The 13475-nt window shown below is 43.4% G+C and overlaps 1 protein-coding gene across 6 annotated transcripts in view; it reads left to right on the top strand.

Annotated features, from left to right (window-relative positions):
• The window catches only part of rasal2 (RAS protein activator like 2), a 113630-nt gene that overhangs the window by 98678 nt on the left and 1477 nt on the right, over positions 1-13475 (top strand). For 5 of the 6 annotated variants that reach the window (XM_033650571.2, XM_033650569.2, XM_033650573.2 and 2 more), the window contains 5 exons: positions 686-885; positions 3431-4391; positions 7102-7245; positions 7763-7965; positions 9421-9508. In XM_033650571.2, the coding sequence (XP_033506462.2) occupies positions 686-885; positions 3431-4391; positions 7102-7245; positions 7763-7965; positions 9421-9508 (1596 nt within the window). The remainder of the gene's footprint in view (positions 1-685; positions 886-3430; positions 4392-7101; positions 7246-7762; positions 7966-9420; positions 9509-13475) is intronic. The other variant, XM_033650570.2, reaches the window with a different exon arrangement.

The raw sequence follows: 13475 nt of genomic DNA, 5'->3' as shown, positions 1-13475 counted from the left end.
ACGACAAGTCAACAATGTAAATAATCGTGAGCCGTCCTCACAAATACAGACGCCGATCTGACCTGTTGAATCAGAGCTCAGAAACATCGGAGCGATTTCTGTTTTTATATCAGACCTTTATTAAACCAGGAAGTGACACTGAGGAGTGTTTGCTGAGTGTTCAGTTATTGATCAGTGATCATTGACAGAGTGTGTGTGTGATGTGAATATTTGATGATGTAACATGAATGAACATCAGGAGCAAAAGTCACTTCAGTTCATTTAATCACATCAACACTGCGTGGCTGAACTTCACAGCATGGCCTGAACCCCTCCCACCTCCTCCACCCCCCACCTCCTCCTCACCCTCTCACCCCCTCCCCCTCGGCTGTGCTGTGTCTCACCTGTCTCACCTGTCGGAGCTCAGTCTCAGCATGGCTCTGCTGTGTTTGCTGTGGTTCTATTCAGTAGCAGCATGTTGTTCTAGTTGGTTTTTGTTTCCATTAAGTTTCCCTCATGTTTTTTTTCCTCCTCCCTCCTTCTGTTCACTTCCTGTCTGGCCGACTCTCTCTGTTGCCATGTTGCTCTCCCACCACCACCACCACCGCATCCTGGTGCTTCCATTCAAACCATCCACACACACATATACACGCACACACACACACACACACACACACACACACACACACACACACGGCAAACCCAGGGTGAAAATTCCTTCCTGCAGGCCACCGTAGCAAAGCTGGGCCCCCTGCCGAGGATTCTGGGAGACATCTCTCGCTGCCTGGCTGCACCGACGCCCGTCCAGCAGCAGCTGAGACGCTTCCAGGAGCACAACTCTGCACACAACATCAGCGGCAGCCTGTCGTCAGGGTTACAGCGAATCTTTGAGGACCCCGCAGACAGGTAACCAATCAGCTGATCTGAGCCATGAAAGGTCAGAGTGAAGGTCACATTAATCTACCTTCAACAGAACTGAGGATGTGATGTCACAGCTTGGATGTGGGCGACATCATAACGATCACACACACTGATGCTAAAATCATTTTCTCTGTATCCAGACAGAGAATCAGTGTTTCTATTGGCTGATTGAGCACATCCTGGTTTTTAAACTCTGACCTGAGAGTCCAAACAGCTAAACGTCACACAGCTGAAATGAAGTGTAGAGTGAGCTACCTTCACTTAAGTTCTTTAGTTTAAAGCTCCAGTGTGTCAGATTTAAAGTGAATATCATATAATCAGCTGTATGTTCTCGTTCCCTCAGAATGAGCTGTTTATATCTACACAGGGAGCAGGTCCTCGTCTACAGAGATCACCATGTTGCACCGCCATGTTTCTACAGTAGCCCAGAGCAGACAAACCAAACACTGACTCTAGAAAGGGACATACAGGTTTTCACATTGGCTCCTGGAGTTAGCAGCTCCTCTGTGTCGAGGAGCATCTAAAAAACACTGAATATGTAACATGAAACGTCTTCATTCAGAGTGTTTCCTGGCTTAAATCAGCTGGTGTGTGTGTTCCTCTGAGGACCATTCAGCTCCTGAACACTGAAGGAATTCTGACCAGGAGAAGTTTCAGCTGGTTGTAATCTGCAGTCCTCACTGATAGCTGTCACTAGATCTGACACACTGGACCTTTAAATTAACTGTGTAGGATTTGAAAATGTTCTGTGGTGACTCCATGTGAAAGTATCAGATAAGACAAAGAGAAATCATGAGAGGTGGATCAACGTTTCTGATGGAAAATAAAATCAGGCTTCACTAAAAATAAACATCGGGCCACCAGCTGGCAGCTCTGTGAAGAAGTGAGAGGATCAGCAGAGAAAACAAAGGGTATGAATGTTTGTACAGAATCTCATGGCGATCCATCCAGTAACTGTTGAGATATTTTTAAAGGTTGTTTTATATTTATTAACTATAAATAGCACTGAATGTTCTCTAAATCATCCATCACTTCAGATTAACGTCCTTCCTCTCATTCAGCCTCTGGCTCCACTTCCTTTCAATAAAAATCATCTGACAGAGTCTTGAAATGTGCTGCAGACATAATCTGTTAACATCACGTCAGCTGCATGTGTCAAACGAAAACCTGTCTCAAAACTAAATTATCAATCTGCATTAAATGAATTATTATTGTTGTCATGTAGGTTTCCACATACAAGGAATTTGCTTTGGTGCACTGGTACTTAGAAACAAGTAGAACACATGGGGAAAACAATAAAAATAGATTTTTTTAAAGTATTTAAAACATGCACAGTAACTGTGTAAACTGAGAGTCAGGAATATATCTGGGCTACATGCAAAGATTTATAGTACTACTTTGGGATTAAATGAAAACTGTAAATTTAGGTCACTTCGCTCGACATTTTGTGCGCCTATGTAACAATATTCACCAAAAACATTCCCCAAAAAATAACAACTATTTTTTCATTACGGAGGCATTACGTGTCCCTCCGTCTCATTCTCCATAAGAACACCTTCAGGTTTATTTATTCAGATTTGGCACAAACTACTAATACTGAACTCAAACGTGAACTTATTAGATTTTGGTGGTCAAAGGTCAAGGTCACTGTGACCTTGTATCTGTCTCATTCTCATAAACGCAAAATCTCAAAAACACCTTGAGGGAATTTCCTCTAGTTTGGCACAAAAGTCCACTTGGACTTAACGGTGAAGTCATTTGATTTTGATGGTCAAAGGTCAAGGTCACTGTGACCTTGCGTCCATCTCATTTTCATGAAGGAATTTCCTCAAATTTGGCACAAACGTCCTCTCGGATTAAAGGTGACGTCATTAGATTTTTGGTGGTCAAGGGTCAGGGTCACTGTGACCTTGTATCTGTCTCATTCTCATAAACGCAAAATCTCAAAAACACCTTGAGGGAATTTCCTCTAGTTTGGCACAAAAGTCCACTTGGACTTAACGGTGAAGTCATTTGATTTTGATGGTCAAAGGTCAAGGTCACTGTGACCTTGCGTCCATCTCATTTTCATGAAGGAATTTCCTCAAATTTGGCACAAACGTCCTCTCGGATTAAAGGTGACGTCATTAGATTTTTGGTGGTCAAGGGTCAGGGTCACTGTGACCTTGCATCCATCTCATTCTTGTGAACATGATAACTTAATCCCATAAATTTGGCACAAACTTATAAGAGTTATGGGTCTGGACAGACTCGGAGCCAGCAGTGGTCTGTTGCTCCACTGAACTCTGAACCCGCCCACTTTTTTACAGTCCAATCAAATGAGAAGTGTTTGATCTGTATCCTTCCACCAATCAAATATCCTGTGTCAGTGAGAAATAGGTCACAGTACAGAGTTTGTGTTTCACAGGGACTTTCAGAATAAAAAACAAACTGTAATGTTCGGAGACGTCTTCACCCAAAGTCAAGGAAATGTGATGTCTGATGTTGTGTTGAATCAGACTGACTCGTGTGTACGTGTCACTTCCTGCAGCCACAGCGATGTCCGAAGCCTGCAGTCTCCAGTGGCTGATCTGGTGGAGGGTTACGTTAGAGGTCAGCGCCCCCTGCTGGCTCAGCAGCATCCCTCCGTCCACACCAGCTTCTCAGACCAGGAGGAGCGAGACAGCCTGCTGCCCAACGGTCGCAGCATCTCTCTGGTGGATCTGCAGGACACGCAGAGTCTGCACAGCCCCGCGGGGCCGCCAACGCACCACGAGGCCCCGCCCCGCCTCAGCAGGGTGGGCTCCCAGGCCTCCATCGGCCACGCCCCGCCTCCTGTCAACTACCCCCACTCCAACCCTCTCACCCCCCAGCCGGGGCCGCACCAGACCAAAGCCCCGCCCAGAGACGGTCAGCCGCAGAGTGCGCCGCAGGTGAGGCGGCCGCTGCACCCATCACTCAGCCAGCAGCGCAGCCTGCAGCCGCTGTCCTTCCAGAACCCCGTCTACCACCTGAGTAACCCCGCCCACAGCCTGTCCACACGCTCCGCCCACTCGCTGCGGCAGGACTCCAGCTCTGAGAACCTGAGCACGGAGAGCTCGCACAACAGCCACAGCAACTCTGATGACTTTGGCAGCCAAGTGGGGGTCAAAGGTCGCGTGGCGTCCAACAGCAGCCTGGACGAGTCCGGCAGCAGGCGGAGCGTGCAGAGCGAGGAGTGTTCTACACCTCGCCGACACGCGCCGCCAGACCTCCCACCTGGTGTCGCCACGGCGGTCGCCATCCCCCGCCAGAGCACAACGGCAGGCACCGCCCACATCATCAAGGTGGAGCAGCAGAGCAGAGGGGCCAGGACGCCGCGCTCGCTCCCTCACAGCACCTCCCTACGCAGCAGCAGCAGTGCCAACACAGATCCCACGCCCACCCCTGCCCACGCCAGCCGCCAGCAGGCCACCTGCTCTGCGGAGAACATGGCTCCGCCCCCGAGGAGCGCCACCAAGCCTCCACAGCAGGTACTGCAGAAAAACAGTTAAATTTATCACATCTGACAAAAGATACGAATTTAAAACAGCTAAAGTTAATTAACGTGTTTGATGTCATTCAGAGCATGCCTGTGGATATTCTCATTCATCCAGGTCATAGTTATCTCAAGGCAACTGAATCGAACGCAACTGGACAAGTCCAGTTGCGTTCGATTCAATTGTCTTGAGATATGATGTCATTCAGAGTTTGAGCTTCAATAAGATCAAGTTCCTGTGTGTCTGCGTGTTGAAGGAAAAAATATCCCAGAATAATCAATGAAATTTATATTTTTTAATTTGTCCACAAACTCGTGTCTGAAGTTTCCTGCAGCTTCTCATGTTTCAGGGGTTTAACTTAAAATTCTTCTGCAGGATCTTCAGAGTTTCATCAGTAGCTCCTCTCGCCCTCTTTCTATGTCGCACAGAGGCCGATCGGAGAGTGGAGGGAAAGTGGGCGGGGATTTAAGGGTCCACCGTCAGTTGCGGGACAGGCGCTGTGCTGCTCTTTTTCATTTTTAAACTTCATCAGACAAGTGCAGCCTCCTGTCTGTGAGTGGATAATCCCAATATACCGTGGGCCATGTGGTGATTATCTGCATCACGTTCTGATTTAGACATTTCTGTTTGTGATCTGCATGATTATTAATTATTATTGCTGTGGGTTTTTAATAGATTGTAAAACAGCTCATTTTCCACACGTCTACAGATGATGATGAATAAAGACATCACACAACAGAACAACAATCAAAGTAAATATTAAGTGTAATTATTTGACATTTTTCAGTTAAATATCAAAATTTCAGATTTCCCTGAGACTCCGTGAATCATTACACCTATACAGTGCTGTGTACAAGTTTCAGGCAGGTGTGAAGAAATGCTGTGAAGTATTGTTTATTTTTATCAATGACAAAATGCAAAGTGAGCGAACAGAAGAGAAATCTAAATCAAATCAATATTTGCCTTCAACACAGCATCAGTTCTTCCAGGTGCACCTGCGCACAGTTTTTGGAGGAGCTCTGCAGGTAGGTTGTTCCAAACATCTTGGAGAACTAACCACAGATCTTCTGTGGATGTCGGCTGCCTCAGATCCGTCTGTCTCTTCATGTAATCCCAGACAGACCAGATGATGCTGAGCTCAGGGAGACTCCTTGTTGCTCTTGACGCTGAAGATAGTTCCTGATGACGCTGGCTGTATGTTCGGGGTCGTTGTCCTGCTGCAGAATGAATTTGGGGTCAATCAGACGCCTCCCTGTTGCATGACTGCATGATGGAGAAGTATCTGCCTGTATCTCTCAGCATTGAGGACACCATTAATCCTGACCAAACCCCCAAATCCATCTGCAGAAGTGCAGCCCCAAACCTGCAAAGGAACCTCCACCGTGCGTCACTGTCGCCTGCAGCCCTCCACATTTTGACTCATCAGTCCAGAGCACCTGCTGCCATCTCTCTGTACCCCACTTGCTGTGTTTTCCTGCAGAGTCGAGTCGCTCGGCCTTGTTTCCACGTCGGAGATTTGGCTTTTTGGCCGCAGTTCTTCCATGAAGACAGTCGATGGGTGTACCTGGGTCCCACTGGTTTCTGCAGGACATCCTCTGATTTCAAAGGCAAGAAGCATCATGTGTCTTTCACCTGCTGCAATCCTGTGCTCCTCCCGTTTCTTTGTGCTTCAGCAGCACATGTTGAAACCCCAGTGTGCTCTGAGATCTTTACCTGGGAGAGACCCTGCTGATGCAGTGTAACCACATTGTGTCTCGTCACGGTGTGCGACCTGTGACAGCCTCACTTTGGCAGCAGAGTTTGGCTGCTCCTCTCCCAGTCTGAAGCCTCCTACACAGCTGTTTCTGTTTCCGTTCATGACTGTGTTTCAGCCGACACATGAACCTGATGATCATTAGCACCTGTTTGGTGTAACTGGTTAATCATACACCTGACTATGATCCTACACAAGCTGTGTGCAGGTGTACCTGGAAGAGCTGATGCTGTGTTCAAGGCAAAGGGTGGTCACAGCAAATAATGATTTGATTTCTCTTCTGTTCGCTCACTTTGCATTTTGTAAATCCAAAAAGGTGAATAATTAAACTTTATATTTTTGAAAGCGTTCTTACTTTACAGCATTTCTTCACACCTGCCTAAAACTCCTGCACAGTACTGTTTACCTGCACACACACACACACACACACACACCTGCTGGAAAAACAGGAACTGAGAAACATGTTGAACGGTGGATTTATTTCACTTTATTTATTTTACAATTTATTCAACGTCTTCTTCGGTGGTGCAACCCTAGCTTTGCGTACAGCACTGCCACGTCACCACAGATTAATTTTTTTGCATCAAATGCGTAGCTGCAATGCATTGTGGGTGATACAGACCTATCTGGAGTGACCATTGTTGTTCACTCCCTCAGCCCCCCGAGGATCCATCTCACCAAGTTCACTTCAGGTTTTTAGAGAAATGGAACAACACTCAGGATGGCGGCGGGGATTCCTCCAAGAGGAAGATAACGAGGGCGTGTTGAAAGACTAATGAAACGCAGCTGCAGTGTTTAATAAACTGAGCCTCAGTGTGCAGCAGCTTTAAAGGCTCTGACAAACTGTGGGAGTCCTGTTTTGGTCCCTAAACACGCTCTGGTTTTAATGAGATAATCGAACATTTAGTGCAGGTGTCACGGGGTGTGATGATGTCACTGGTTTGTGTTCAGGTGGCGTCTCCGGTGGAGGCGGTGGCAGTGGCGATGTCTCCGGTGGAGAGGACGGCAGCCTGGGTGCTCAACAATGGGCAGTATGATGAGGAGGAGGAGGAGGGAGGGGAGAGGAGCCGAGAGGAGGGCAGGAACACTGAGAAGGTAGCACACACACCTGGACAGGTGTTCACCTGACCACTCTCACTGTGTGGTGGTAGTCTGTCTGTCTGTCTGTCTGTCTGTCTGTCTGTCTCTCTCTGTCTGTCTCTCTCTCTCTCTCTGTCTCTCTGTCTGTCTGTCTGTCTTTGTCTGTCTCTGTCTGTCTGTCTGTCTGTCTTTGTCTGTCTGTCTCTCTGTCTGTCTGTCTTTGTCTGTCTCTGTCTGTCTGTCTGTCTGTCTCTGTCTGTCTGTCTCTCTGTCTGTCTGTCTTTGTCTGTCTCTGTCTGTCTGTCTGTCTGTCTGTCTTTGTCTGTCTGTCTGTCTGTCTGTCTGTCTTTGTCTGTCTCTGTCTGTCTGTCTGTCTGTCTGTCTTTGTCTGTCTGTCTGTCTGTCTGTCTGTCTGTCTCGACACACCAAGCTGGGACGTGCAGCGTTTCTGTTACAAACCTGTAAATAAAGTGACTTGTGTTGTTTGTGCCACATTAACCTCCTCCTCCTCCTCCTCCTCCTCCAACCTCAGTATGAGCTGGAGATCTCCCGGCTGAAGGAGCGTCTGCGGGTGTCCGGGCGGCGTCTGGAGGAGTACGAGCGGCGTCTGCTGGCTCAGGAGCAGCAGATGCAGAAGCTGCTGCTGGAGTACAAACACCGTCTGGAGGACAGCGAGGAGAGGCTGAGGAGGCAGCAGGAGGAGAAGGACAGCCAGATGAAGAGCATCATCTGCAGGTAGGGACAACAGTTACTCAGCAGTGTTTCATTTTAAAATATTATTAACATTGTCAGAACATCTTGGAACTATTTTGGGAACATTTTGACACTATTTCAGAGTTAAATGGTGCCATTTTTTAGGACAATTACAGAACAATGTTGACAGTTTGGGAACATTTTTCATAGCAATTTAGGCAACATTTTCTTAACATCCTGTGACACTTTTTTGGGAACATATTGTTGACATTTTGGGATCAGTGTGATTTAAAACTATTTTGGAAACATTTTGATGCTATTTTGAGAGCAAATTTTTTGATGACATTTACAGAACATTGTTGACAGTTTGAGAACATGTATATGACATTTTGGTAACATTTTCAAACATTCTGACTATTTTGGGAACATTTTAGGCCATTTTTTTTTTAACTTTTGTTGCTATTTGGGGGAACATTTTTTCGCTATTTGGGAACATTTTACAGATAGTTGGGGAACATTTTGACATTATTTTGAGAGTAAAGTGGTGCCATTTTGTTTTTACAGAACATTGTTTAGACAGTGGGGCTGCAACTAACGATTATTTTCATTGTCGACTAATCTGTTGATTATTTCTTCGATTAGTTGACTAATCATTTTATCAAAAAATGTGTTTAAATGTTGAAAAATGTCGGTCTGTCTCTCCCAAACCTCAAAATGATGTCATCTAATGTCTTGTTTCGTACTCACGCCAAAGGGTTTAGTTCACCGTCATGGGAGAGTGTGTAAAGCTGCCAATATCTGAACGTAAGAAGCTGCAATAAGAGTATTTTGGGTTTTTTATAGTACCTTTCTATGAAAAATGACTCAAACTGATTAGTGGACTACTAAAATAGTCATCGATTATTTCAATAGTCGATTAGTCACCGATTAGTCGACTAATCAATCGCTGCAGCCCTATTAGACAGTTTTAGACAATTTTTTCTTAACATTTGACACATTTTGGGAACATTTTAATGACAGGTTTGGAACGTTTTTTGATATTGTGGCAACATTTTGATGACAGATTGTAAAGGTTTTTCCGGATTTTGGCAACATGTTGACATTTGAAACATTTAAATTACATTTCAGTGACATTATCTGACAATTTAAACACTATTTTGGGAACCTTTTTTGACATTTTGGGAACCTTATGATGATCTTTTAAGAATGTAAAATTTTCTTAACATTTTGTCACTATTTTGAGAACATTTTTAGGATAGTTTGGGACCTTTTTTTGACATTTCACGAACATCTTGTTGACATTTTTGGAACAGTTTGAGAACATTTCGGCAACATTTTGTTGACATTTGGGAACATTCTGATTACAGTTAAACTGAAGTGCATTTTAAAAAACATTTTTCATTTAAATGAAATAAAGACATGAAATTTAATAATGCCATTTTTTAAAATTCTTCAGATAACGTGTGTGTGTGTGTGTGTGTGTGTGTGTGTGGTCAGGCTGATGGCGGTGGAGGAGGAGTTAAAGCGGGACCACGCAGAGATGCAGGCGGTGATTGAAGCCAAACAGAAGATCATTGATGCTCAGGTACAACATCACACCTGCAGACACACCTGTATCTACCTCCACACAGTGTTAACCATCAGTGAGGAAGCTCTGGACACCAACTTCATGTTAGTTTTAAATTACATTCACTGAAACATTAAATGGTTTCCTGTACAGCAGCTCTAAGCTCCACTGCTGTCACACAAACAAACAGCAGCCGTCTGTGAGCTTCACTTTTAGTTCTTCTTCTTTGCCTCTCATCGTCTCTTCACTGATTTCAGGTCAGTAACGGATGTGAAATAAACCAATCAGGCAAGTAGTGACTGTAGTCCCTCCCCCTCCCTCACCCCCACCACCAAACCACGCTGTTTTTAGAAAAAAGAAAAGAAAAAAAAAAAAAACGCCATCAACAACGAGCGCCATCACACCTGAGCAGCCAATCACAGAGCAGATGTGTTTTTAACCCAACATTCATAGTGTTTGACACTGACAGTCTGGGAACCTTTTTTGACATTTTAGGGTCTTTTGATGACTTTGAGAATATTTTCATGGAAACCTTTTTTGACATTTTGGTAATATGTAGACACTGGAAAAATTTAAATGATATCTCATGGACATTATCTGAAAATTTAGACACTATTTTGGGAACATAATGTTGACATTTTTGGAAAGGTGTGATTAAAGTTTGGGCACATTTTGATGACAGTTTGGGAACCTTTTTTGATATGTTGCTAACATGTTGAGACTTGGGAAACATTTCAGTGACATTCAGGGACATTATCTGAACATTTTGGCACTATTTTGGGAACAACGTGATTACAATTTGGGAACATTTTGTTGACAGTTTGGAAAGCTCTCTAAAGCTTTGGGAACTTTGTGATGACTTCTTGTGGACATATTGTGGCAGTTCAGAAACATTGTGACAACATTTTCAGAATATTTTGATTCTATTTTGGGAACATGTTGACATTTGGGAACTTTCTGAACATTTTGAGAATATTTTTGACAAATATTTCTGAATATTAACATTAACAGCTGATACACGTGCTGATACTGATAATCTGATGTATCTGTAATGGCGTCGGCAGAGTTGAGGTCATCAAAGGGTGAATTTATATAGTTAAAGTCTCACAGCGACACGTCTGCTTTCTTCAGGCTGCTGGCGTTTTGGTGTTTTGGTGTGTGGCGCTCTGAGCTGGTTTTATTTCTGTTTGGCTGCCGCCCCCCTCCCCTCTCCTCCCCTCCCTTCACCTCCCTTCCCTTCCTCTTTGAAGCACCAGAGCTCCCAGTTCACTCTCTTTAAAAATGAAACAAGGCGACAGAAGGTTTAATGAGAGACGACCTGTCGGACTGCTCAGGTTCACTCAGCAGGTGAATCAAACATTCACACTGTGATTCCAGATCAGTTTGACTTCCTGCTGCAGAGCTTTAATCTCACTTTGGTTTTGTTGTGTTCAGTTTTTATTTTGGGCTGTTTCTTTTTTCTGCTGCGGCCTTCAAATGTTTTCTGAACGCTTTTACAGTTTCATTCTGTCGGGTCAAAGACACATCACAGCTCTACTCACCCTGGAACTGATTCCCTTATATTCAACCTTAAAATTCTATGAATTGATGTCATACAGGTCTTAAGGGATTTTAAGTAATGAATTATCAAATTTGAAGGCATTATATTAGATAATGTTCATATTTTAAGACCTTTTTAAAGGATAACAATCCCTTAAAATTGACCCAAGACCTATGAAAGCCATTCCTGAATTTTTTCCCTCCCCACGACCTTAATTTCTCAATTAAAGTGAGAATAAATTCAGGGGTGATTTTTAAGCTGTTTGAGAAGTTTTAAGGGCTTTTCATCAGTTTAATCAAAGAAATAATCCTTTAAAAACCCATTAACTTATCCGTTCATTAATCCCAAATTTGGGGTGAACCCCTCAATTTGTACCCAAAGTGAAAAATTAATGTACAAATTAAAGATTACCTATGATGTCATATTTGAATGTTTAAACAGTTTATAATCTTTCCCTTCTAATACATTTAAAAACCCAATCTTTGGACACCAGACACATGTTCTGACATGAACTTTTGTATCTCTACTGCAATTTAAAATTAAGTTCTGCAGGTTTGTTGAAGGAATCGGTGGAGAAACGTTTAACACAATAAAACGTTAAGTTATTTTTAACTTAAAAATTCCATTAATTCACTAATTATATAATAATGTAATTGAGGCCTTTTTAATTATTTAAGGGGATAGATTGATGGACTGTTACATATATTAAGGTTTTTCCAGTGGATGTTGCAGAGTTCTAAAGGCTTTTTGAAATTTAGTCACCCCTTAATCTCCCCTTAATTTAAAAATGTGGTCTTTTAAGGTAAAAATTGAAATGAAGCTTCAGAGACAAGGTATTTGGTAAATTTTAAGGGATTTTCAACACTAAGATGATCCATTCTAAACCCCATATGAAAAATGTACAGTTCTTACATCTTAAAAGTCCCTTAACTACTCTAATAAACTACAGTTCATAAGTTGATCTCAGATCTGCATTTATTATTTTGTAAATTTTAAGAGCTTAAAACCCTGAAGAAACCATTTAATGTACTGCAGTCTATTAATTTACTACTAATAAAGATATTGATATGTTAACAAAAGTCCCTTAAAATCTCTAAAAATATTTTTGAGATCTGACGTTAACTGAAATCATTTTTCTTTTTTTCTTAGATATTTTTAGGGCATGTTTTTGCCTTTAATTGATAGGACAGTGAAGTGTGAAGGGGAGAGGGAGTGACATGCAGCAAAGGGCCACAGGCTGGAGTCGAACCCAGGCTGCTGCGGCAACAGCCTTGTACATGGGGCGCCTGCTCTACCACTGAGCCACTGACGCCTCTGAAACCATTCATCTTCAAATATACCTTAAAGTTATCATTAATGGATTTATCAAATATATTTAAGTGTTGTAAATCTACTTACTTTAAAAGCTCTTAAAACAAATGAGCTTTTGGTTTTAAAACTTTCAAAATAAAGGTGTTTTTAAGGGGTTTAGTTTTTCAAATTAATGGACACATTTTCAGATGGTGATAAGTTAAAGGGATAGTGCACCCAAAAATGTAAATTCAGCCATTATCTACTCACCCATATGCCGATGGAGGCCCTGGTGAAGTTTTAGAGTCCTCACATCACTTGCAGAGATCGGCGGGGGCAGCGGCTAGCACACCTAATGGCTGACGGCGCCCCAGACTAACGTCCAAAAACACATAATTGAAACCACAAAATATCTCCATACTGCTCATCCATAGTGATCCAAGTGTGCTGCAGCCCCGACATAAAAAGTTGTTTCAATAAACGTCATATGAACTCTGTTTTTAGCCTCACTGTAGCCTGTAGCTCTGACTGCTTCTCTGTGCTCCGCGCTCACGTGTGTGCGCTCAGGGTGATCGGTGATGCACGGTCTCTGAAGAGCAGCAGTCTCGTCAGTACTGATGTCCAGATTCTCAAGTGCAGGCATCGCCAATTCCCAGTCTGAGCAGCAAAGACTTTCCTCATCCGTTGGCATTGCTTTGCATTTGAAACAACTACACCACCAGGTTTCCAGTGCTCGACTCCGGTATTCTGCGGCTGGCTGAGGGTTAGGCTCATGAGCTGCGGCGGCTGCTTCGTCCAGTAGCCTGAGTTCCGTCCGTGTACTCGGGCTCAAACAAACACGGCTCAACAAAGAAATTTCAAAGTCTTTAGACATGTTGGGCTGTCCTTTGCTAAAAGACCGTAGTCAATCAGTTTTATTTATAAAGCCCAATATCACAAATCACAATTTGCCTCACAGGGCTTTACAGCATACGACATCCCTCTGTCCTTATGACCCTCACAGCTGATCAGGAAAAACTCCCCAAAAAAAACCTTTAACGGGGAAAAAAAAATGGTAGAAACCTCAGGAAGAGCAACTGAGGAGGGATCCCTCTTCCAGGACGGACAGACGTGCAATAGATGTCGTACAGAACAGATCAACATAATAAATTAACA

This window comes from Epinephelus lanceolatus, chromosome 12 (assembly GCF_041903045.1).
Source record: "Epinephelus lanceolatus isolate andai-2023 chromosome 12, ASM4190304v1, whole genome shotgun sequence".
Lineage (NCBI taxonomy): Eukaryota > Metazoa > Chordata > Actinopteri > Perciformes > Serranidae > Epinephelus > Epinephelus lanceolatus.
Note: the sequence above shows the minus strand (reverse complement) of the source record. Positions and strands in the feature narration are given on the sequence as shown.